At 38.6% G+C, this 26,778-nt stretch overlaps 1 protein-coding gene across 1 annotated transcript; it reads left to right on the top strand.

Moving 5' to 3' along the window:
• Positions 1 to 6,284: 6,284 nt before the first annotated feature.
• On the top strand, positions 6,285 to 23,350 carry LOC120553314 (23 kDa integral membrane protein-like). The gene is made up of 9 exons (XM_039791599.1): positions 6,285 to 6,442; positions 11,469 to 11,525; positions 17,384 to 17,503; positions 17,637 to 17,711; positions 18,359 to 18,454; positions 19,525 to 19,644; positions 21,446 to 21,478; positions 21,576 to 21,659; positions 22,587 to 23,350. The coding sequence occupies exons 1-9, from the start codon at positions 6,383 to 6,385 to the stop codon at positions 22,677 to 22,679; spliced, it is 738 nt and encodes a 245-aa protein (XP_039647533.1). The 5' UTR covers positions 6,285 to 6,382; the 3' UTR covers positions 22,680 to 23,350.
• Positions 23,351 to 26,778: the final 3,428 nt, after the last annotated feature.

Raw genomic sequence — 26,778 nt, 5'->3', positions numbered from 1 at the left:
AGTTATTTGAAAAAGTACACTTTATATCGTCAAACCTACAGAGTGTGTGTGCACAATGATCGTCCTGTGCTTCCATACATCGTCTCTCAACAAACTACAACTAGTTTTAACTTAACAATTCAGTACCCTCTCAGCTTGTAATATCTCAGATGTCTGTCACTGATTGGAGCTGCTGTTGTCTGTGGCGGTTCTGGACCATTTCAAATGGAGAGGCCAGGCTGGGGCCACATGTGATATACGGTTACCAAATATGGTGTGAAGTGTTACCTTCATAGGTTTGATTCTACAAAAGACTAGTCTCGCTTTACCAGACTTTCCTCCACAGCGCTGCGGAGGAGGGTCTGGCTAGTCCACAAGTTGGTTCAATCAACTCAGAGTAGGTTGACTCAGAGCTAAGCACGTGCACCACCTCAATAAAAACGCAGTATGAATGGAGCCATGATTCTACGATTCACCATGGTAACAACCACAAACAAACCGGTCAGCGGAAATACTCATGCCCACAAACAGCGAGTTTGAACATGCATTTCGTTAAAAAAGCAACATAGTGGCTGCTGCAAAAGAGAGAGAATTGGTGTGGGAGAAAATTGCTGCTCGAGTATTTGAACATTGACAGTGTATTAATTTCATATTTAATCACAGTCAACCTATAATATTACTGGTGAAAACTGGAGTGGTATTACACCTATAATTTCATTTAGGTGTAATCCTGCGGGCGAAAAAGTAAGCTAGGATACTACTAATCCCATTCTGACGCTGCAGCACCATGATCATTAACAGAAATATAATTTATAATCATTTCATTCTGTTTAATGGCTCTCACTGGTTTGTGTCCAGGGAACTCTACAAAAACGTTTCAAAAAACATTTCAGAGCAAGGCACACATTTCTGACGGCTCTGCATACAGTGGCTTTATTAATATGATCCGCATCACCAACGTTGTAAAGAAAACTGCCGTATGCAAAAAACATAATGCGACACAAAGAATGTGCTGGGATGTGAAAGCATGTCCACGATGGGTAACGTTAGTGATATGAGGACGGATAAAGTATCTGATCGACTGTGAAGAAAATACCTCCCAAATCGGTTATCTGGAAATGAAAATACATCTAGTCGAGACTCATATAATCTCCAGATGTAAACTCTGTGTGAAGTAATACAGCTTTTTCATCAACGGGATCACTGACAACAGGGCATGCAATGTTTGAGAAAAAAACATTTTATTATCTGCCATAAACCAATAAGCTTTTTTATTCATGCAGATAACAAACTGCGCTAAAATGCGCCTGATACAGACTGAATGAATGAATGAGGAAATGAAAGCGCACTGTGTCAGAGGGAGGAGACAGAGAGAAGAAAACCTGCTCCCGACAAGGTTAGGTTCACAGGCTCAGTTACCACAGTAACTGGCTCTGAGGTTAAGTGACCTCTCTTTCTGAAAACGGCTGGAGTTCCCCCTCTCTCTCTCAGGTTTGATTAACCTCCCTCTCTGAGACAGAAAACCCAGAGTTTCCCTCATCTCAGGGTTAACAAACTCTTTTAGTCTTTCACTAAACCTGCTTTCTGAAACGGACCCCTGAGGAACAGTTAACCATTAGTCCTCATTAATCCACCGGAGTTTAAAATTCGACCACAAACAAAACGAAAGGTGACGGACATCCGGCCGAAAAGGGTGACATCCGGCGGAACTTCCGACGGCAACGGAGCAATCCCGGAAGTGGAACATCGTGAATATAGACTAACAATATGCATGGAACAATAAACACAAGAAAACACATGCATTGTTAACCTACAGTACGTTTTATTTGTCACTGCACATGGATAATTCCTCTTTGGCGATAAAGGGGATGTTAAAAATATATCAACATATTTGCCACAGTTGGGGGGGGGCAGAGAGGGGGGGCGATACTCAATATTACGGGGGCACTGGCCGCCCCCTAGCCCCTTGACGCCTGCATTTATTCACAATTATTTAAAAAAAATGTATTATGTGTGTTTCTGGCTCCAAGCTGATGCTAAATTAAGTTGAGATTGTTAATTTGTCAATAGCATATAGAATAGATATAAATTTAGGTATGATGCAAATTAGCGACAACAGGCATTTATGGTAAAATTCTTTACAAAATGGTAAAATTAATAAAACACATATTCCCATCTCAGATATGTAGATTTTATTCATGACACAAAGTTGTTAGAACTTCTAAACTTTAAGTGACAAATAAATCTTGACAACAGCAAGAAAGAAAACACTCTCCTACTCCCTAACATTGACAGTAGTTTTTATAGGGTTAGGGTTAGGGTTAATTTCGCTTCCGTGAACCAGGTGTAGTTCCCACTCTGACCGGTCCTACGAGAAACCAGTGCGTGCAAAAGGTTCCTAGGTATGTATCGAATGTAAACAAACCGGCATTGGGGGGAATACACACGCTATCTCGCCTGCAGTCGGAATGGAAGGGGTTTGATGCCAATTAGCGACAGTCGGCGTTAAGGGGCTAGAACCGCCACTGGCTGGAGACATGCAATAATACAGTCAACATAATTGACTTTTTCTCTTACAGTTTTTAAACCGTGCTCCATTTTTTGAAAACATTAAACACAAAACCTCATCTTCAAGCACTATTTACAAAACCCCTGACTCTGAGCAGTGTTCAAAATCAAACACTGCTCTCGAACCATAAACAAAGTGATCAAAATGATATACACTCTCAAGCAGTCAGTAAACAATACACCGAAAAATAGAAAACACATTGTTCAAAACATATATAGTTCTCAGGGAGAAGTACATTTTTAATCTCAAAACAAATTTCATATTTTTCCGTCATTGTCCATGGACAAGAACATGGTCTATGACTGTTGCTCGAATTTCATCAGATATTTCCCCTCTTTGTCCTCCTCTTCCTCTTTCTTGCCCTCCTCCTCCTCTTCCCCCTCGTCGCCAACCTTGCATACGCACTCGTCCATGTCCTCTCACATTGTTTCTTCTATCCATTCTCACCTTCAACAACCTGTTTGCTCTCTGGACTGGCTTATATTGGTTGTGTCACATAATTTGAAACAAGTGAAATCTAAAAGAGTGGTTGTGTTCAATCAATGACGTGTGTTCTCTATGTTGTAGAAATATATTGGGTTTAGAATAAGAATGTCCTGTAGCCTGGGATGGCCTCGCTGTCTCCTCCTGTCTGGCATGTGCAAGATAAAACATGTTCAAATTAAGTGGAGCAAAAGTGCTCCACTAAATGGTGGAGTCAAAAAGACTCTGGCCTTTTGAGCAGGAGTAGAATCGGTCGCATCTTTTCCTACAATGTGTATTTGATTGTTGCCACTTGTGGTTACCAGTATGGATGACATGTGCATTAGAATGAGAATGTGTTTAGAGTTTTGCTGAAAAGTCTAAGTGAGATCTGCAAATTGTGTTTTACCATGTGAAATGGTTTAAGGTATTGACAACAGACTGCACAATTAGCTAAATGAGTTCAGGCAACTGAGAACTTTGTTCAGCCAATGGTTTTTTAGTGTTTTAGGGATTGGAAAAAAAACTGTAAATAAAAGCATGTTTTTTTCCGATTGCTAAACCACAGTGGGCACAACTGAAACCACATGTGCTCTAACTACAGTCTGCACTACCAACAATCACCTGAGCTAAACAGTTCACACCTCCTACTATGCACAGGCCTCACTGAGATAACACACACCGTCACTCAGAACACACTTAGAGTAAAAACACTAGCATCAAACACCAATACAGAAATTACTAACTTTCTCATCTTTACAGTTTGAACAATTTGAATGAATTGACACTACTCAACAGTTTATTTAAGGAAAAGATATAGCTTGCATAATATACCAATTTGTACGTAAGGTAAACAAGAAGGAATGAAAATCAGCCGTTTTCTTCAATATAGTATTTTGTCTCTGGTAATTTATGGAATTACTGGGGAAAAAACTAAAGGTACATAACTGTTACAAAGAATAGTGTGACTAATCCTGCCTCTCTCCAGCATCATGTGGCAGGTTCTCTTCATCACACTGGACGTCTGCATCATCTCTAAATACTAATGAATGTGGTGTTTCTATTGCTGTCACCTCCATTACTTTCTGAAAAACAGTAAGAACGCAGATAGTGTTTTTCACTTTTTATTATAGCTGCGTACATAACCTGAGACATCTTACCTGGACATATTGGTATCTTTGCTCTTTTACCCGTTTCCCTCAAACGGTACAGTGCATAATTGTTTCATTCTTATTTGGGGTTTGTATATTTTTTTTTTGAGCTTTCTCTGTATAAATACCGTATATGTTCACTAACTAGTCTAAAACAAGACACGTGCTTAGGGTTTCAGCTAAAATTTCAATCAGCAGTGTTTGATAGGCACCAGACTGAAATCTATTCTGTTTTGAATGTGTGGTTAACAGTTTTGACAGCAGTGTGTTAGCATTTGAACAAAGTGCTGTAGATCTACAGTGTTGTGCACATTGTGGTTAAAGCCAAGGTATAGGTGTGGAGAGTTCTTGAAAACTGTGTTCAAGCGATGGGAAATGAACTAGATTTTGTGTCCACATGAACTGCTGCTGTGCAGACTGTAGTTAGAGTTTAACACGTGGTTTCAGTTGTGCCCACTGTCGTTTAGCAAACGAAAAAAACTGCAATGAACTAAACACGTCTGGCCCTTGATGTGATTCTTATTTTCCAGTTCTAGATAAACGAAAAGAATGTATTGTCCTCAACACTGCTTTAAACTCCCATATTTAATATAAAATGCAACGTTTCGACCCTACTGGGTCTTCTTCAGGCAAATGGTGAACACATTTGATGAAGGGATATATGTAGGGCTCACATTCAGCTGACACACCATCTGGCTTCAATTAGTCTGATTAGGTGTGAGCGGCCCAACAAAGCCCAACCCATGACATTTTCATAGAGGATTTCACCATATACATCTCAAAAGAGGGGGGGGGGGGCTTTTTTTAAAATACAATATATCCAAAGAGATACATAATGTTACTATGCACAAAACTGGAGAAAAAGGGGGAAAAAGAAAGCCCTATTCTAGATACACATCACCAAAATGGCGACATCAGGACAAACGTTGGCAAATTAGTGCCGAAAATACTTAAAATGTGGGGTTAATATTGATTTTCTTTCACAACAAAGTACGTGCACAGATAGACCCCAGTAGGGATGGATATTTTTACTTGATACATATATTATATAAGGTCTCGACCAAAATAACCCAGTACCAAGTAGTATCCAAACTTGTCCAGTCAAACGATACCTGCATTTGATTCTTTTTGTACGCAGATCTAGAAAGAAATGTGTTACGGATGCTATACAAGAGACCACCAAAACGAAAGTATGTCTACACTACGCACCTGTGTATTCTGATCAAAATTTGCATGAAATGCGGAAGGATTATTAAAATAAGCACTCTATTATTACTTCAGTCAACTCACGGTACTTATCACTTTAAGGGAAGTGGTATTGTCATCTTTTAACTGCTACCCAGCCCTAAACCCCAGGTGGTACTCAAGCACAGTATGCACTCTTTGCAAGATTTAGTTTTTTCTATTTCTATTTCCATTTCTTTTTCTAATTTTTTATTTCAGTGTGGCGTTAATTCTCAATAAAATGTTGTATGTTGTAATGCCTGACAACTGCATTTGAAGTTTAGCTGACCAGAAACATTACTGTTAAGTCTAGCCGACAAAAGGTGATCATCATCAACTTTCATACCAGCTGATCATCTACACAGATAATCTTCAGCGTTTTCAGTTCTGAACTCGGCAAAACTATGTTTTTGTACTAAACATCCCGGTTGTGCAATGGCGTACGAGATAAACTGCAAAGTTGGACAACTCTGCCTTTGTGACATTCAAACGACACAATCAAAATGTTTTTATAACAAATGTAACTATTATATGGTCAAACTTCTCTCTTTTTTAATGTGAATGTTGTAAATTATGTTGCTGACTGTTTTTAGCAATTACTCTTTTGTCTTTTAAAGATACTCCTAGTTAAACAGAGTAAGAAAAAACATATCTTGAAGTACTTAAACTTTAAAAATTAAAATTAAAAAAAACTTAATTAATCCAAAGTATATCACTTCGGCCTACTTTATTGACTGCTTTTTAGGTTTAGTAAGTTTAGTAAGTAAGTTAAGTAAGTTACATTTTCTTCCCGGTGTTTGTCGTTATCAACTTGCTGCACTTGTTTGCGTTTTGGCTGCGGGTCAGATCTGTGTGCTGCAGCTCTGTGTTCCCTGTTATTCATTCTGCAGGAAGTTTATCAGAGCTCACACTGCTGCACTTCATCACACACCCTGTGCTCCAGCGCATGCACACACAGCTTCACCTCTGAGAGCCAATCGCAAAAAAAAGACTGAAGATGGGGAAAATTAACGGATGCATCAAATGCCTCTTTATCTTCTTCAATGTGCTGTTTGCAGTGAGTAGAAACACTTTTCTGACCATTTCTGAGTTGATTTTCTACTTGTTTGTTTGGTTTGGTTATTTTTCCATTTTCTCCATATTTCAAGTTTTGTAGTTGTGTTTGGAGCAAAAGATGAAGGCCGGGAGGATAAATCCACCCAAAAAGAAGTGACATACTTAATTAATCCATTTTTTCTTTTTCATAAAAGTTTATTTTAAATGTAAAAAAAAACAGGGGGTATTATCTAGGTGGAAAAATATGAAAAAGGATAGTGTGAAGTTAATTATTGTTTGTTGTTTTTCAGCTTTTAAAAGTAAACATCAGAAAAAAGCACAAAAAATGCAAAAGATCCAATTGTCTAGAACAAAAATCTACTTTTATTTGGTTTATGATCAAAGTTATGAACTGCTAAAATAAGTATATATAAACAGACATATGTATATTAACATGTATTTAAAATAACAACGTGACATAAAAGTGTCGATTAAATGGATAGTGAAGTGGTCAAACATCACTTAAAGGTGTATACAGTCTGGGCACTATGAGTAGAAAGCAACACGCACACCACTTGCTTTGTCTCTTTTTTGGGTGGAGGGAATTAATTCCCCCAAAGATCCATTTCAAAGACATTTCCCGTACACACTTTTGACAATCAGACACTTTCAGAAAAACAGTCACTTCCAGTAACTGAGAGACAAAAAAAAAAAAAGAAAAGAGAGGGAAAGCCAGAGACATATTTGCAGCAGAGAGGGGTGGGGAGTCATGTTTCAGCCTGCCTGCCCACCCCCCTAATGAAATCTCATTCTTTTCTCCTACGCAGACATGTTTTCCAGCTTCCAGTGCTGATGAAAAAAAAAAAGAAAAAGGCATTTTAAGGAGGTGGTGTTTGCTAAGGCTGTTTACAATTTGAGAGGAATTTAGGGGCCTTTTTTCCAGGAAAAACATTTTAACAAAACATCATAAAAAAAAACGTAACTTTTTGAAAAAATATTTTTTTTTAATCAGAATGAAACGTAGCTTACGACAAAACAATTGCTGAATGACCTTAAAATACACTTTTTTTTTAAAATGAAAAAAAGTATTTTTTTCCTTTTTCATGCCCCTCAAGCCCATTTTTCTTCCTTTTCCGACCCACACAAGCTTCAATTTCGATTTTCTCCCTTCACTTACTGCCTCATTATTATTATTATTATTATTATTATTATTATTATTATTATTATTATTATTATTATTATTGTTTTCATTTCTGCAGATTTTACAACATAATTAGTGTGTTTTTTTATTGAAATGACATGAATTAGATTAGATTAATTAAGATGAGATACTTGAATACACTGCATACAATATAACGATACATATGAAAACAATACATGCATATATTTAGAGTCTCTGAAGTTAAAGAATGTTTCCAGACAGAGTGGTTTGCAGGAGCCTCCAGTTGGCAGAGAAAGAGTTTAAGTGTTTAGAGCTCTGCCTCCCTCTAGTGTCTCAGTGCAGGAATGACAGAAAACTCGGGGCGGCCTCTAGTTCTCTCAGTAAAGCCAAATAGTAAAATAGTTCACCGAAACGTGTTTCTGAAAACATTTTAAGCGAGAAATAGGCCGTGCAGTTGCTGAATCTGTCTTCATTTCAGATCGACAAAGGTTAGTTTGAAAGATTTTCGTCTACTTCTACTGGATATTCGCGTCGCGTTCAATGGATTCATTTGCATAAAGCTGGGCAGCGGCCAGCCTCTTGAGGCGCAGCATTGTTTCCAATGTAGCGCCGCCTTCCCGCCATGCTTTGCAGGAGCGTTGAAGTCGCTTGACGTCATCCATAGGAATAAAGTGGAGCGCGGCGCGACAGAAGCGTCGCACGGCCAGGTGGATCTGCACCGTCAGGGTTTCCCAATCCAGCGGCGCGCATGTTCACATAAAAGAGGCGGTGTTTGCGCACCACGACCAATCGCAAACATCTACCAGAGCCGCATGTTATATATAAGAAGAGCAAATTATAATTCTACATAAATATGAAGAACATAGACTTGGTTTTACAGGCAAAACGCAATACAGTTGCTACTTCCTAAAACAGGAAGGAAAGATGGCAAAAAAAAAAAATAGCTGATGCTGTAGATGTTTAAATCACAACTCTTACTAATATCACTTCCCCATCAGTCAGGACCAAGATCTGACCATAATTACACTTGTGCTTTCCGTAAACTGTCGTTGCTTTAGCCTTTTATTTCAGTTGCAACCCTGGCAGTGGGAAGCGATCGTGAGAGCAAATAAAAAATATAAAAACATAATTCAAACCGATGTGCGCATTGGCGACACACGGCTCAACAAGCCGAGAAATAAACAATATGTAATTCCCTCCCATTAAAATATATATATTTCATAAAAATACCCATCAGGGAATGTTAACGGGGTTGTCGGTCTCTAAATGTTTAAACTTGTATGAGCGCACCTCTCTCTCTCTCTCTCTCTCTCTCTCTCTCTCTCTGCGCGCACCGAGCTCCACCTGGTCTTCTATAAGAACGGTGACGCCATTATCATTCGAGTATTGATTGGTCAGTAGGCGGTGCTTTTACACCGGTTGATCTCTGATCTCCAGCATACCATAATGCTCCCGACCAGGTTAGGCGTTCAGCATGAGTTACCACGGCGATTGAACTCGATAACAAGTGATCCACCTTCGTGATACAGAAAATCCTGGGTTGAACCTGAAGTTAGCTCGCTAACGCCAAATCCTGCTTCGTAGTACAGGCCTCTGAATGTAGCAGATGATCGTTGACTTAAATCTAATGTTTACGAAGTTGCTAGCTAGTGCGCTAGCAACTTTGTACACTCACCCGGTAGGTCCAAATCTGAAGCAATCTCTCCCCAGCTCTTCTCTTTATCATTCCCATTATGATACGATTCTGATGAGACATTAAACAGGAACTCGTGCTGTTGCCGTACTAAAGCTGCTTTCGCTGACTTTTTCAAAAGTTTCCTTCACTTCCGTCTCCTTGCAGACCTGTCTCTCATTGGCTATTGTGGAAATACTGACGTAATCCTAGTCGTTTCACGCCCAATTATAATCCTAGTTATCAAACATGTTTGATATTATCGGGGCGGCCCCGATGTGTCTGCGAGCAGATCGGGAGGTGAAAGATTCAATCTGTGAACGCCTCACATTACCAGATAATCTGCGCCGAACATCGGAACCGATCGAGGTCCTCGACAAGATTTCTTTTCTCAGATTCTCGGGAGGGGTAAATCGGGCATTAATCGGCCTAAAACTCCTGTAGTGTGAGCCAGGCATATAGCATTCGCCCGATGTTGGCTGAGTCCTGCAGCGGCGCAGGGTTCGAATCCGACCTGCTGCCCTTTGCTGCGTGTCATTCCCCATCTCTCTCCCCCTTTGATGTCTATCCACTGTCCAATAAAGGGAAAAGCCCCCAAAAAATAATCTTAAAAAGGAATGACAGAAAACTCTACCAGGAGTCCAGAGAGATTAAATAAAAACCCCAGCATGCATTCGTAGAGAATTGTACGGAAGAGGATTAGGGCCACATGTGAAACATGTATTAAATTCTGAGTTTAAAGTCAGAATTCTGAGAAAAAAATTCAGAATTCTGACTTTAAACTCAGAACTCAAATACATTTTTCACATATGGCCCTCTCAAAATTCTGACTTTTTAAGCTTTTAAGTTAAAAAAGGGATTCTGAGATTGAAGTCAGAACTCACATGTGGCCCTAATCCTCTTCCGTACATTTCTCTACTAATGCATGTTGGGGTTTTTATTTAATCTATCTGGACTCCTGGTAGAGTTTTCTGTCATTCCTGCATTGAGACACTAGAGGGAGACAGAGCTCTAAAAACGTAAACCCTTTCTCTGCCAACTGGAGACTCCTGCAAAACACTCAGCCTGGAAACATTCTTTAACTTTTTTTCAATAAACGTTTTCACATGTGGCCCTAATCCTCTTCCGTACGAATGTCAGGTCTTGACATGAGGAAACTACTGAGATAGTAAACACCGTTTTCATGTTGGGAAAAATCATATTATTATGGTTTCTGTGGTTTTAAGCCCTCAAACTGCTCTGAGAGTAGACAACTATTTCCCAGCCACTAAAATGAAAAACACATTTCATGTTTATAATCTTGTGTTATTGTGTTAATTGTTCATGTATCTCTTATTGCATGCTAAATATGTGTCAATAATTGTTTATAATCGTCTCTCTGTAAAATGAGAAAATACTTCCGATGACTCATCTTGAACTCGACGGGGCGGTTACATCAATTTATCCAATCAATGAGATTTGGGGTGGCCGGCTAAAGCCGCCCATTATATAAAAGAACACATGACTGTTGGTTCATGGGTAGCCAGCAGAGCAGTATCATAGGAGAAACTGAGAATACCTGCGAGGGTTGCAACTCCCCCAATAATAAAAACTGGGCTTTTTCCGAAGTTTTTTTTGGGCAGTTTTCAATGTTTTTATTTTTTTATTTTTACAATTTGGTTGTTTATTTTGGAGTTATTGTAGCCCATTTCAAGTTTTTTTTGGACAAGTTATTCAACATTTTTATCGCCTTTCTGGAGTTTTTTTTCCAACATTTTTTTTTCTTCTTCTTCTTTTGGAGTTGATGCTTTTCCTATTTGGTTTTTTTTCACAATTTTTTTTTTTAGGTTTTTATCGCCTTTTTTCAAGTTTTTTATTTTCTTAGATAGTTGGAGATCTCAACCCCCACAATGTTGAACCCAAAGTTATGCCCTTGGATGTGGGATTGACAAAAGTTTGCAAAACAACGTGAACAACAAAGATGTAGACATTGGAAAGTCTAGCAGGGTTTATCAGTTCATGTTTTAATTTTAGTAAATATCTTTTGTATAAGTTTTGTATTCCATTCATTAACATGTCTTTTTAATTTTGAGTTGTTGTCATTCCTTCATTGTTTACACTTTCTCTTTTGGATTTTTATTTTTTTAAATTAATTTTGGGGGCACACTTCAGCCTCCATACTTCCAGGCTTACATTTTGTCAAAGCACAAAATGACTAACGTGATGTGTCTGCAGATCCTCGGATGTATGCTGATGTTCGCGGCGGTGAAGGTCAGCGCCTACAGCCTCATGGTAAACAACAACAACATAAACATGAGCAGCAAATCCACTTCATGTTCCACATTTTGGCAACAAAATGCAAGAATAAAATCTGTCAGCATGTTTGCATTTCATGTCATGATGATGAAACTTCAGATGTGATAAGAACATAACTGCTACTTGATGTGAAATATGCATCTTAAAAGTGTAATAAAAGTAACCTCAATGAAATAAGGACAAAATGCAACTAGTTAGCAATGTGCTAAATGGAATGCTGTTGGGATAAATAGAGACACGGGTCACACCTGACCCAAACAGTTCAGTTCTGTTTATTCTTTGTCCCAGAAGGGCAATTTGTGTGCAGCAGGAAGACATCACATGAAAATATACAACACAAACCACACAACAATTAAATTAATAAAAACAGCAATAAAAACAGCAGCTTCAGCCTGAGTTAAGAATGAATAGTAGCAGAATTGTGTTGGAGACATAATGAAAGTAAAAAGAACTACAAAAACTCATCCAATAGATAATAATAATAATAATAATAAAGATCAATGAATAAATAGAGGGGTAATTAAAATAAGCAAGGGCTATCACCTCCTCTTAGCTGAGTTGAGTGCCTGAATGGAATGAGGAATAAAATAGTTTTTGTATCTCTGTTTAAGAACCAAGGGGTTGCTAAAACGTAAGCCAGAAGGTAATAAGTATTCTCTGTACAGAGTGATGTTCTTGCAAATAGACATAGCTTTTTAAAAAATGTGTTTGTTAAAAATGTCAGTAAGGCTAATGAACTTCACACCCACTATCTTGCTGGCCACATTCACAATTTTAACATCGCATTTTTATCCTTGATGGTGAGGTTTCCATGATAGAAAATGACAGGACGGACTCAATAATATTTTTAATTAACTGTCTGTACACTTACAAAGAGTGCCTCATTTTTTTAATCAGAGATTTGTGTCTCTACCCCTGAACAAAATGCATCTTGAGTGTGGATACTTGGATGTTGTTCAGGCCAAATCATGATTAGCAAATGGGCTAACCCTTTAACCACAATCACAGAGTTGAAGGGGAAACAATTCCTAAAACACTGGGCATAAAAATAAAAACACATGTAACTTTGACACAAGAACAACAAGAAACTGCAGTTTGTTTGAACCTGTCTCTTGGCTATAGTTAAAGCAGGGGTTTGCAATTGAGAACTTTAAGGGGAGTACTGACAGTTTATTAAAAAGATAGTTTAGAAAGACGCATACAGGCAGGCGCCATCTTGGGAAAACAGTCACGATCAGTCGAACGACGAATGCCGTGCTTGAGCTATGTTACTGGTTACTGGTTGCACGGCATTTGTTGCCCCCAGAGAACGGTCGACTCGGTACAAATGTGGTATTAACCCCTAGGTTAATTTTGCGCCGGATTTCTCTTTTAACTATATTTTCAATGTGTAAGTAACATTTTCTTTCAGAAATTTATCTTTGCTATTAAAATGTTAATGCATATTTTCAGACATATATACATTTTTGAAAAAAGAAAGTTTTGAAAAATTATTGTGTAAACATAATTTGGCGGCCCCCCTGCACTAACTCTGAGGACCCCCTGTTGAATATCTCTGAGTTAAAGAATAATTTTAATTTCTTTAGAAGTTGGATCTTAATTTGATTTATTTCAAGTTTATAATAATATTGCACTCATAAAATCAAATGTATAGAATCTAAACACCCAGATAAACCAAATAATTTTGGGAGAGAACGGTAAAGTGAAGACCCAAACTGTCCATTATAAACATCCATCACAGTTTACAGACTGACACACTCGTCACACACGAAAGAATAAGGGATTATTACAGACATTTTGGGTTTCCTCACTTTCAGTCCAAAGAAAGTAGTTTATATCATCTGTGTCAACAATGTTATAACTGATAACACCCAAGTTATTTTAAACCCGAATTATCCTTTAACCATGGATGGATTACTGTTCGGGTCTACCACACATAACAGTAACAAATGACACAAATGGACTACAGAGATTTAAAACAATGACAGAAATGCCTAATGACAAAAAAAATAGACACAAAACATAGACATCCCAACTACAAATGATGCAAAACGACCATAAAGAGACTCTAAATGACTACACATAGCTGTCAAACCAGCATTAAAAGATGCTAAATGACTTTCCTCCACAGCGCTCGGAGGAGGGTCTGGCTAGTCCACACAGCATTCCAGGACAGGAGAAAAACGGGCTCTGGTTTATTGGCATTTCTTTAAACCAATCCCAATCGTAATGGGTGGCGCTAAACAGCCGACAGAGCCACGGTGCCTCTGCAAAATAGCCTCGGGAAGGAACTTGATTTAGTGGAACGTGTACGTTCAAAGGTTGTTTTAGTCATGAGACAAAAAACTCAGATTGGACAGATAGTCTAGCTAGCTGTCTGGATTTACCCTGCAGAGATCTGAGGAGCAGCTAACCATAGTGCTCAGAAATCCACCGGAGGTTAGAACGCCAACACAAAGAAAGTGGAAGGTAACGGACATGCGGATGAAAAGAGTGAAATCCGGCGGAATTTCCAGCGGCAACGGAACAATCCGTATATAGACTAGATGCAAAACAATCGCAAAAGATGCAAAATGATGAAGGGACACAACATGTTCCTATGTAGACAGGATGGGGGGTATCTAATTGCAATTTTTCTGCCAGATTGCAATTACGATTTGATATGCGATTTTTTATTAGCTACATATTGCACCTTCTACGATCATGTTAAATAATAATCGCGATTTCGATTTGAAAACGATTAATCGTTCAGCCCTAGGAGACAGGATCTAACTTTGGTTTGTCAGAGTTACGTATAAAGATGAGAAGATTGATGTCACCCTCTAACGCAGCCAGTTAGCTTAACTTAGCATAAAGATTGGAGGCAGGGGGAAACAGCCTAGCTCCTGCCGAAAAGTAGTCTATAGACACGACGTTCCACTTGACGTGATTGCTCCTGTGCTGCCGGAAAGTCTGCCGGATGTCCCTCATTTAGGCCGGATGTCCATTATCTAGGATTTAGCATTTTAAAATCTGGTGGATTTATGAAGACTATGGTTAACTGCTCCTCAGATCTCTGCAGGGTAAATCCAGACAGCTAACTAGACTACAGTATGTGTTGAATCTGAGTTTTCTGCTGCACAACTTTTGAACATACACATGTTCTACCAAAACAAGTGCCTTCCCGATCTCATTTTGCAGAGGCGCCCTTGCTCCGTACGGTGCTTAGCGCCACCCATGACGATTGGTTTAAAGAAAAGCGATTAAACCAGAGCACGTTTCTCTCCTATCCCGGAATGCTGTGTGAACTAACAAGAGTCTAAAGCTCATTGATTAACACTTTATATCCTGTTTGCTTAATTTGTTACGAAGTCTAAAAAAACAACCATTCGCACATTTTCGTAGATTTAAGACTATTCCTTGACCCCAAGTTTTCCATGGTATAACAACACCACAAATACATCCACTTCTGTCGATTGTCAGTATTGTCAACGTTAATAAGTCAGATGACAAATGCTGCCAACAGATGCTAAACCGGAAATGGGGTTGTTTATCTTTAATTGTGTGAAATCCAACATGTGTGCTGTGATGCCAGATGAACTGGTCGCAGCCAACTTCTCATTACGGGATGTCTCTTGGCAGAATGAGCAGCAGATTTACTGTAACGTGATTCACCGAGTACAAAAACAGATGTCAGAGTCAGATGTGAACAACAATTTCAACATCATGTTTAAGTTTGGGGGGAAAAAACAGAGGTTACAGGGTTTGTGTTGATTACGGAAAGACAGGATTTTGTATTTTACGGCAACATTTAAAGCACCTTGTATAACCCCTTTCAGCACGCAATATAAATCTGTGTAGGGTCTCAGACTTGCAGAAAGTAAATTTTAGTGAGGCTTTGAATTAAAAAAAAAGCAGCTGGTTTGTGAAAATCAAGTCTGATTTTGTTAGTCAGGAGATCACATGTACAATTTTGTATACAGCACACATCTAAAAAAGACCTAGTACCTGTTTGGAAATGTTTAAAACAAGCCGGGGGGAAGGATTCTGAGTGTTTAGAAGGACGAGGGGCAGCTGCCAACATGTAGTAGCGGCTTTGATTTCTTAATGCAGAGCAGATGCAGCCTGGAGGAGATTTTCCATTCGCACAGTAGACATTTTCTGCAACAGAAAAACAGGATGGCTCTGACAATGTTATCAGATCAGAAACTACCAAGTTCTTCACGATGGAGCAAAAACATCTCTCTTTAAGGAATAAAGCTTGTCAGCTCTGTGTTTTTCATCCAATCAAATTTACTTTCCATTTCTGTTGAGCATTTTCAAAAACACTATCATCAGGTTTTGGATATTTTTCCGGCATTCTAACGTGCATTTGTTAGGATGCAGGATTTTAAACTTGCTAATGGGCTGAAACTTGATACCTAGATGGTCCTTTATACAATATTAGAGGATGGATACCCGAACCGAGCCCGTCGGGCCGGATCGGGTTCGGACAGATATTTATATGATGTTCGGCTTGAGCTCAGTCACATCAGGCATTGAACATCTTAAATTTAAAAAAGCTTATTATGTAGGTGCGCGCCTATGTTAACGTGTGCCTGTTGCCCCGTGTGCGCTGATGCGCTCATCTGTTGACATTTCCGAATGCCTACAGTTGCTTAATAAAAGCGGGCTTTCCATACAGACAAACGTATGTGTCATTAGTATGAGGAAAAATTATTATCTGCTAGTTTTCGAGCAACAAACTCATTGCTCATGTCTCTAATACAATTAAACAATACTAGTCATTTTGTCAACAGTTAATCAGTATGTTTCTGGTATTTACTTGAACTAATCTCAACGTGCTGCCTAAAGGATGAAACAACTAATTTGAATTCTTTGAAAGCTTGAAAAACAGATTGCAAACACCATTAGTTAAAATATATTTAGTGACATTTTAAAAGTCATATAAATAAGCACATTGTTATGCATTTATGCATGAATTTGCCAGTAAAGCAAGTTCTTTCTCCAAACTCGTAAAATACAGACATCGGTCATTGGCTGTCAGCATCAGATACGACGCAATAAGCACCGGGCAGAGCAGCAGCTCTGCGGAGCGTGAAGATGACGTAGTATTAAGGGCGACAACGGTAGTGAGTTGTATGAAAGCCCGAAATTCCGCGTGGGGAGGTTGGTTGGGGTGTTAGATGGGTCAAACAACACAGGACTTACACCCAGGAGATCGGGGTTTGTGGCCCGTGTGTCACAGAAACATGCATTTTATAACCCCACCCATGATCTTTTCCTAAACCCAACTTTCGCGTTCTTTGTTTCCTAAACCCAACTGTCCCATTCTTTTCCAAGAGTCCATATTTTACGCGATGGGAGTGAAAATGTGTTGAAAAAAACGCTCATTAATTGGCATTTGTTACTTTGCCAGAACTGCAGCTCTGAACAGTAGTTGGTGACCTAGCAAGATATATTTATTTTGCTTTCTCTTTAATGTTTAATGTAAAGCACTTTGAATTGCCCTGTTGCTGAAATGTGCTATACAAATAAAGCTGCCTTGCCTTCTATGGCAGTAAACACAACATATGGGGCCCACTGATAATAGCTTGTTTTATTCCAAAGTTATGGAGTATTTTTAAAAACCTTTAAGTTTTTTAGATTTACAATATTTACATCTATATTTTTAACATACCAGGTTCTATAGAGAAAATATTTAAGATACGCCAAGTCACTCCTTTTTTTAATGGGATTTGTTGACATAAAGAAATGTGTAAAATAATGCCTGCCTTATTATTAAATCCACTGTTAGAGATAACATTTTTAATCCAGTGTGTGTGTTGTGTCATTGTCCTGTTATGGCGGAGCAGTTTTCAGAGATTGGGGGCCCGAACCTGGTTTGGATTTGGGTGTTTGCCATCGGCGTCCTTGGCATCTCCATCCTGGGAATTGTAGCAGCATGCTGCGAGAAAGAGCTCATCCTCAAAGTAGTATGTACAAGATGTCAAACAGAAGAAGTTTTTACTGTGATAATGTTGTTCGGTCAATCAAGCTTAATAGCCTTACTTAATCTGAAAAACAACATCAAACAAGATATAGCGTTGAATATTGTTTCATTTATAGTTTGCAGGCTTCATGGGGGTTGGAATGATCATCATGCTGATCTTTGGCATTATTGTCGTTGTCGCAAGGAACGAGGTCATCTATTTATCAAGCTATCTACCTATTAATCTATCTTGAAGCAAATTTTTGTCTCTGTATCTATAATGCTAAAGTTCTATATATCTACCTATCTGTATGCTAATGTTCCTCTCTTTCTAACGCTAACTTTCTTTCTATCTTCCTAATGCTAATGTTTTCTCCATCTACCTTGATGCTAACGTTCTCTATATCTATCATAATGCTAACATTCTCTCTACCTAACGCTAACATTCTTTCTATCTTCCTGATGCTAATGTTTTCTCTATCTACCTTGATGCTAACATTCTGTCTAATGCTAAAAATCCTCTCTTATGCTTACATTCTTTCTATCTAACTTGATGCTAATGTTATCTATGTCTATCTTAATGCTAACTATCTCTCTATCTACCTTGTCTAACGCTTACGTTCTATCCACCTCAATGCTAACATTTTCTCTGGCCTATCTACTTTGATGCCGTTTTCTTTTAGCTACATAGATGCTAATGTTTTTTTTCTCTATCTTGATGTTAGTTCTTGTTTACGCTCTAGCTTAACATTCTTCCCAGTGTTGATGCTAATATATTGTCTCTCTTGTACATCTACCATGATGCTAATGTTGTTTTTTCTCTGTCTTGATGCTAATATTTTTCTTTCTTATCTTACAGGTCAAAAAAGGTTTTGACAGCACTGCCTCTGAGTTTGGAAAGATCATCATGAACCACAATGAATTGAGAGATATGCTTGACTCATTTCAGCAAAGTGTAAAGTTTATTATGTAGCCTACTATGAAACCCTTAAGAGTGTAGTCTAACTAGGCTAAACGGAGACTGCCCATTTCTTCGACGCTCCATTGTTCTGACCTCTCAACCCAAAAAATTCCCTTTGGTCCTACAGCCCAATGGTCAACGTCCCTTTGGTAGCGAAATTACGAATCCCACTATGGCCATGTCAAGACCCGCCCTACGAAGCAGCTCGATTGGTTGGGTTGCAGTTAGGCATTTGACCTTGAGTGGTTAAGCTAAGGTTAGGATAGCTGATTGGTCAGGGGATAGGAACTGTACAAATGGGGTTATGTTACCTTGCGTGAGCATGGACGCCTGGCCAATAAATGCTATGGTGTGGCCATAGTGGGATTTGTAATATCGCTGGTGGACGTCGGACTAATGGGTCGAAAAGACATGGCACCAGGCTAAACACGACTCTTCTAGGATGAATGCTTTCCAAGGCCAATTCTCTCAAGCATACATTAATTATTTTTACACTTCAGTTTTGCATTGATTATTATTAATTATTATTACATTACAGGTCACAATTATTACTTCTAGGGTGTTCGAAAATAAAACCACACAGGGAATTTTAGGATATTTTTTTTAGGTAGCATAGTCATAGACCAGAATGGCTTCACATCATCAAGCAGCAATCAACAAGGCCCTTTTGGGGAAAATAATCATTCAGTCACATCAAAAGAGAAACAGATCTTTTTGTAAATCAAATAAGGATGAAATTTAGATCTCCGGCAAGAAATAAATGTATACAAACTTGTCAAAATCATAATAAATAATACATATTTAAGTCAACTTACATTGATATATAAGATCTTATGTTGTCTATCTCTCCAGAAGGGCCGCAGCCTTGACATTTTGATCATCCCAAATAATCTCTACAATTAGAGCCGAGCAAAATCAAACCACTTCCCAGTATATTATGATGTAGATATTCAAAAAGGTATCGGTTTGTTGTCAATACTTTGTTGTTATTATATCTTGCGTTAGCCTCAGATTGATCTTTCACTTATTGATATCCCACTATCTGTTTCCTGTTGTGATTGCAGGGTCACTGCTGTGGCCTGGGGGGCTTTGCAGACTGGGGTGACAAAATCCCTGTTTCCTGTGAGTGCAGCTCTGGAGTATATGGTTCATTTGGAGAATCCACATGTAAACAGAAACCTCAGGTTGGTTTTCTCAAATGAAACTGAATGAAAAGAGCAGGTTTCAAAATATAGGAATTCATATAGGAATTCAGTGAGTCTTACTTTCTTTTATTTTCTTCTTTTGGTTGCACACGTTTGCTGAATCCTTGGCTGATTTCCCCAAAACTGTAAAAAACACAAAATCGCAAACACAAAATGGTAAACTCAACAAGTCCCTAGCAAAAACAAACACTGCATTCAAAACTATTACATCTCTTTCAAAACATTTTTTTTTGCATCAAAATGACACACACAAGTCAGATGAATAGCTCTGTCTACCAACAAACAGCACACTGATGTGCTCAACACAAAACTCTACTATGAATATCCCATCAGTAGGTTTTTGCCTTTTGCATTCTCAGTGTTACACTGTGGTTGGTTGTAAAAGATTGTCACAGTATACCTACTCCAATATAAATAAACAAACACACAAATGCAATACAGTAACAAAACAAAACAAAAACAAAATTGCCATTTATTTCCAATTTGAACACTTGTCTTTTGCATGTACCACTTTTCATATCCAAGAGGAGAAAACCAGGAAAACATGCTGTAAGATAAAGGGTTCACTGTTCAAAAATTACAAATGAAGGTGACTAATTCTTTCAAAACTCTAAACACAAAAAGACAAACACACATGCAAAATGTAGGACAAAAGAAATCAGGCTGCATCACGCCTCCTATTTTGGTCTGGCCACAGCACTGCATCTAACTCTAGCTCTTGCTTCAACATTGACTCCCATTTTTCTCTAAAACAGGGGAGCTCATCTGTGGCCTTATAGTGCTAAAGCTCTTCAGATTGTGCACACTTCAGCAACTAGAGTTTACACCTGTGAGGAGTGGGTGTTTCCAACTGGTGAATAGATCTTGGATCTTTGATTGGCGTTTTGCAAAAAGTGTGATACAGAATTGAACACTGAGTGTAATGCAGGAATTGTGCTTGCAATTTTGCAGACTTGGTTTAGGGATTTGGTACATGAGTTTTAGGTTTCGGTGATATTGTTTCAAGTTCCAATTTTGGTATGTAAACAACTGGAAAAAATCAATGGCTATTTTTCGTAACTAAATGTACCAAAAATTGTGTATGGTTAGAGGCGTCTGCGACACAGGTGATAGAGATGGTTGGTGGTTCCATTCCCAGGTACTTCCCAGGTGCTGTCCACATATTGAAGTGTACTTGATCAAGATACTGAATTCCTCCACAGTGCTGCGGAGGAAGGTCAATTGGTATTTCTTTAAACCAATCACAATCGTCATGGGCGGCGCTAAGATCATGCTGCAAAATAGCCTAGAACTGTTTTGGTGGAACGTGTGTACGTTCAAAAGTTGTTTTAGTCATGCGAGAGAAAACTCAGATTGGACAGATAGTCTATCTAACTGTCTGGATTTACCCTGCAGAGATCCGAGGAGCATTTAACCATAGGCTTAGGAGTTTAAATTCCAACACAAAGAAAACGGAAGGAAACGGACATCGGCGAAAAGACAATGCATCCAGTGGAACATCCTGCAGCACCGGAAAAATTCCGGACGTGGGACATCGCGGATATAGATTAGTAAAGCTCTAAGCAGCAAAATAAGTCTGGGGGCAATACTTTTAATGGGAAATACTGGATGAATTATGGATTCAGTATGCTTTAAACAAACTAGTCTGTACTATGTGTTCTTCACTCAAGTCTAAAATGCCTTTTTTCAAATACATACTTTTTATTTCTGGTCCTTGACAGAAGACAGACTGTTTTTCTTTTCTTGTTATGATGACCATCTTCATATTGTTTTCTTGCAGGGAATCAGCGGCCCAGACCAAATCTATGCAAAGGTATTCAATCAATCAACCAACCAATCAAGACACCATCCAATTCAACAGTCAGTGATGTTTCCAGATAATGACCCTTTCTCCATGTCTTCTCCTGCAGGGCTGCGGTGAATTCATCTTTATGTATATCGACATCTTATTCCAGGTCTCCATGGGCTTCTGCTTTGGATTTGCTGTCACTGCAGTAAGCTCCACTCTCATTCTCCTTTGTGTTTTAGCATGTTTTGTGACTGTATCTGTCACTTTTTCATGGATTCAGCAACTATGGTGCTGTGTTTTGTCCCCAAATGTAACAACAAAGCCTTAATCCTAATGTATCTTAATTTGCTACAGTTCAGGTTGACTCTACTAAGTGGCGGCATAAAGTTATTGTTTTGCATGTCACAAGCAGGTCTTCAATCTTTTCTATGACACCCTGAGTCAAGTAATCCAGGACAAGCTACTGTTAAATCCAAATTCAAAAAAATTGCCTTTTGACCCCTAAAGAAGTCAATATTATGTAGTTAGGAACTGTTTATTCAGATATCTAATGTTAGTGTTAGCCAAGCTGGAAATACAACATACAAGCTGGCCTCAAAAGTGTCAGTACCAACAAAGTATCAGATTTTAGATTGACTTTGGGCTGCTTTTTTGCGTAAAGCTTCAGGCTTAGATGGGGTTCGGGTTTGAATACTTTCAAATGTAAAGAAATGTTTCTTCAATGATTGCCGAGCTAACAGTTAGGAGATTGTTGTGTCTATAGGAAGAAAGATCTCAGTAAAAACATTTACATTGATGTTTAAAGTGAAAAATATTTCCAGAACCAACCGCCATTATATTATATACTATTTTAGGTGAAGAACTGCACTCAGCTGCTGCTGACAAGAGATAAGAAAGTCCAACAACTGATTGAACTGCTTATGCGAACTGTAAACCAAGGAAAATTATCTTTATAACAGCTGTTGGCTTCCAGTCAGAATTTAAATTTTTAACAGTTGTTGTACGCAGGGCGGATTGCACATGGTTGATTGCATATTGTATTTCACAACTGAGTGAATTTAAGGTGTCTGATGGCTTATCTACTGCGCTGGTCACCTGTCTGTCTTTCTAACCGACTACCTGTCCTTAACAGCTGCTGGGCCTGCTGATCACCATCCTGATGATCCATCAGGTCAAACGGTACGACAGCTCCGGAGGAACATCCATCGCCATGAAGGGCTATTAAAAGAAAACCTTTACCCCTGACCTTTACCTCTGCACTGTAATATGAGGACTCAGTGGTCAATACAAGATCTCTTCTTATTTGCTTTTTACTGCCATTTATGGTTTCTAAGAGAGGGCAAGCAGGGTGGGCAGGAGATAGAGGGACGATGTGGCATGCTGCAGGATGATTTCATTTTAGGGGTTTTGTGCTGCCTCACAGAAGTTTTTTTTTACTTTCAGCTTTCTATTGTAGAGAATATTGCTTGAATAGCAAACATTTATTTTTTTGTGATTTATTGTATCGATTTTGTGTTATCTGATGGAATGCAGTAATATACTAGTCCCATGCAACAGAGACATATTGTACACAAGGATCAGTCACCATGCTCAACATTCACCACATGTGACATATTTTTATTAACCCGAGGAGGTCATAACATCCACTGCGTTCAAAAAACAATAGTTTAGCCAACAATAGCAGTGATTCATTTCAGTTTCACTGAGGATGTGACAAACCAAGGCTCAGGGTTTTCAGATCTCCCACAAACAGTGAACACCCCACCACCATTAAAAACAAAAAGGGACAAATTATTTAAATGGAAGACAAATACTGTAACAGGAACTAGTTTTATTGTGAAATCTGCACTCATGTCCTTTCAGAATAAACTCTAGAGTTTGACCATACCCCGGGAACCTGTGTTCTGTTGTCATCAGTATTTATGTTATGTTTTATTATTATGTTGGGCTTTGGTGCATTACATAAAGAACTGATGGAGGCCAATAGAGAGAGAGTGAGATGTTTTTTTTAAAGGCTTACAGAGTGGTATAGCAGAATGGTAAATGGGTTTGAAGGGTTTGTTTTTTTGTTTATTAAGAGCCCCTTTAGCCTCTGTCTGTCTTAAACAAAAGCTACTCTTCCTTGGGTCTATTATTTCATAAAAATATGACAAAAAAACAAAAACGTATAACAAAACATAAACCTATGTACATAACATTCATACTCGCAACATAATAATAAAAATAAACAAAACATCGGTTAATAAAAGCCCAAAATCTTCAATAGTTCACAATAGAAAGAAAGCAGTAGTCTAGATCATAAAAAAGAGAAGAAATAAAAAAAAAAAAAAGAATAGCTCAAAAGTCAAATTCCAAAGTTCATTTCAAATCTTCACGATCATTCAGTGAATATATATAAGTTATAGTATACTATAGGGCTGGGCGATATGGAGAAAAAGTAATGATATCTTCGACCAAATACCTCGATATAGATATTGCGACGACACTGCAGGGACGACAACTGGTGCCCCCACAAATTATCCACACAAAGAGATCTGTGATAAATAATCATACAACATACTTAAAAAGTAACACCAACATAAAACAATCCCTCCAGAAAAACACGATTATGCGATCGCATAATTCAATTCATAATCAGCCAAAGTCTGCATATTAATGCGGGGGCCGCAGTTTTTCAAATACGCCGCACTTTCGCCGCATAAATTGCCGATTTCTGCGCAAAATATGCGGGGCTTGCATGATTTCATAATCCTTGCATTTTCGTTGCAAAAAAGTCACATATATCTTAACAGAAAGCGACGTAATTAGGCAATGTGAACATCATCGAAAAGCAGGGTGTTGGGGGAATCACTTTTTGTTCTCTTTTTCATCAAACCGCAGTTTTTGCAAATTCCCACAATTTTTGCAAGTTTCCGCCATTTCATCGCATTTCATCGTATGCATGTGTGCGATTAACCTTGTGTTGTCTTCAGGTCAAATTTGACCCGTTCTCAAAATGTTTATCTCAGAAATATGGGTTTCTTTTTAACTACCCATTTTTAATAACCTAAAAATAACATGGATGGATGATCCCATACAACGCGCTTTGCGAGATCAACAAAAGACCGGTTCTCTTTAATTGAATTTTGGGTGTTTTATTACATTGTTTTGCATTTTAATTTTTTTTTTACATTTTCGGAACAGTATCCTCGTTGAACGTTGACCCTTCTGGGATTATCCTTCCTTTAATATTAGTCTAAATAATTCATAATTTCTGCTTTTTTAACTCAAGAATTAGGTATAGTTTCCTATAAATTAGGTAATTGACCATGAATTCCAAAAATAAGTGTAAAACTATACTGGTAGTAGGTTGGTGTTAGTGGTGTTCATATATGGTAGTGAAAGGAAGCGTTGAATGTTTAAAAAAAAAAAGGCGCCAAAAGTGTCAGAAAAAAGAGACCAAAACATAAAACAAATGGTTGATTTTCAGTTTTGACCCAGAAGACAACATAAGGGTTAAGAAAAATCCCTGCAGCCAGGTTCCAAAATCTGGGGGAAAGCAGACTAATGTGCATGCTTTTAAAGTCAGAAACTCAACTATGGCATATGGGTGTAGTGTTCATTTGTCCACGTACTTTTGGCCACATCGTTTGTCTACTCACAGAATAAACCAGCAGCCGTTAGATGGCAGCACACACCAGCGAACAGGCAAACTAAACAACACTGTGTGACTCACATGTGATGAGGAGCAGTTTATCTTTATGATTCAGGCATAGACGTTTGTCTCCACAGTTCATACTGGTGTGTATGAACTGGAGAAGAAGATAACCAGTCTGAAATGATGTGGCTTTAAGTGGGTACTCAGTCCCCCCGCTGCATCAACATTTAGGCGCTGGTTTATTGATGGCGGTTAATCAAACCAACAGATTCTCACTCCCATCTCGTAAAATACGGACGCTTGGTCAGATGCCTTTGTTGTTGTTATTGACGCGAGAAGTCTCCTTTAGCATCATATAACGCACTTCATCTAAACGCACTATTGGCGTCCCTTTTGACGCAGTTATGTTAATGAAAAGGTCGTGGGTGGGCTTACGTTTCCGTGACACGTGGGAATAACAGGGGCGGTTGGGTTTAAGAAAAGGTCGTGGGTGGGCTTACGTTTCGGTGACGTGTGGGAATAACGGGACGGTTGTGTTTAGGAAAAGAAGAAAGCGACTTTAGGAAAAGTGACACACTGGACACGATCCCCGGTCTCCTGGGTGAAAGTCCTGTGTTTGACCCATCCACCCCCCCACCAACCTCCCTATGCGGAATTTCGGCCTTACATACTACTCGCTAACGTAGTCACTCTTAGCGTTACGTCATCTTCAAACCTCGTGTAGCTGCTGCTTTCCCGGGTACGTTCTACAAACACGCTGAAGGGCGCTTTTATCGTCGCTTCAGACGCTGACAGCCACGGTCCAAACGTCCGTATTTTACAAGTTCGGAGTGAGAACGGGTTGATCAAACACAGTGCATGGTGGAATGCAACTAAGTGCACTAAATGCTTGCTCTTGGGGGAATTAATGGAATTGTTGGGTCTTTGTAAATTATAGAGTGTGGTCTAGACCTACTCTATCTGTGTCCATATAAGTGTCCAGAGATAACTCTTGTTATGATTTGATACTATACATAAAATTGAATTGAACTTACTCCACTCCAATTCAAGGTACTTGTACTATACTTGAGTTGTACTATACTTGAGTATTTCCTTGTTGTGTAACTTTATACTTGTACTCCACTACATCTCAGGTAAATATTGTACTTTTTAATCCACTTTGTCGGACAGCTTTAGTTACTTTTCAGATGACAGTTTTTCATCCCATTTCCTGTCCAGTTCTCTCCAGATGTGTTGATGTTGAATGTTTTTGATAAACTGAAACATAGAGTGTTCCTTTATGTGTTGAGAGCTAAGCTCTCCTAATCTAAAAAAAAAAGTCTTTAAAAAGCCTCTTGGATCAACTGGAAAATGCATCGTCACAAAGCCGAGAACTTTTTAGAGATACGTGGTTCTCACAGGACGCTACAAACATAGAAACACAGGATGATCTCACAGAATATGATGCATTGCTGTACATCGAACTATCTAACAGTATATAAAGGAGTTCAAATGAGCACAACCTTAAACATCTACAGAAGGAAAATACAACATATTAATGCAGCAGGAATATTCTTCCAGAAATATCAGTTAGAAAACACTGAACATTTTACTGCACAATGAGTACTTTAAAGTGCTCATATTATGCTCATTTTCAGGTTCATAATTGTATTTAGAGGTTGTACCAGAATAGGTTTATGTGGTTTAA

This window comes from Perca fluviatilis, chromosome 23 (assembly GCF_010015445.1).
Source record: "Perca fluviatilis chromosome 23, GENO_Pfluv_1.0, whole genome shotgun sequence".
NCBI classification, from domain to species: domain Eukaryota; kingdom Metazoa; phylum Chordata; class Actinopteri; order Perciformes; family Percidae; genus Perca; species Perca fluviatilis.
Note: the sequence above shows the minus strand (reverse complement) of the source record. Positions and strands in the feature narration are given on the sequence as shown.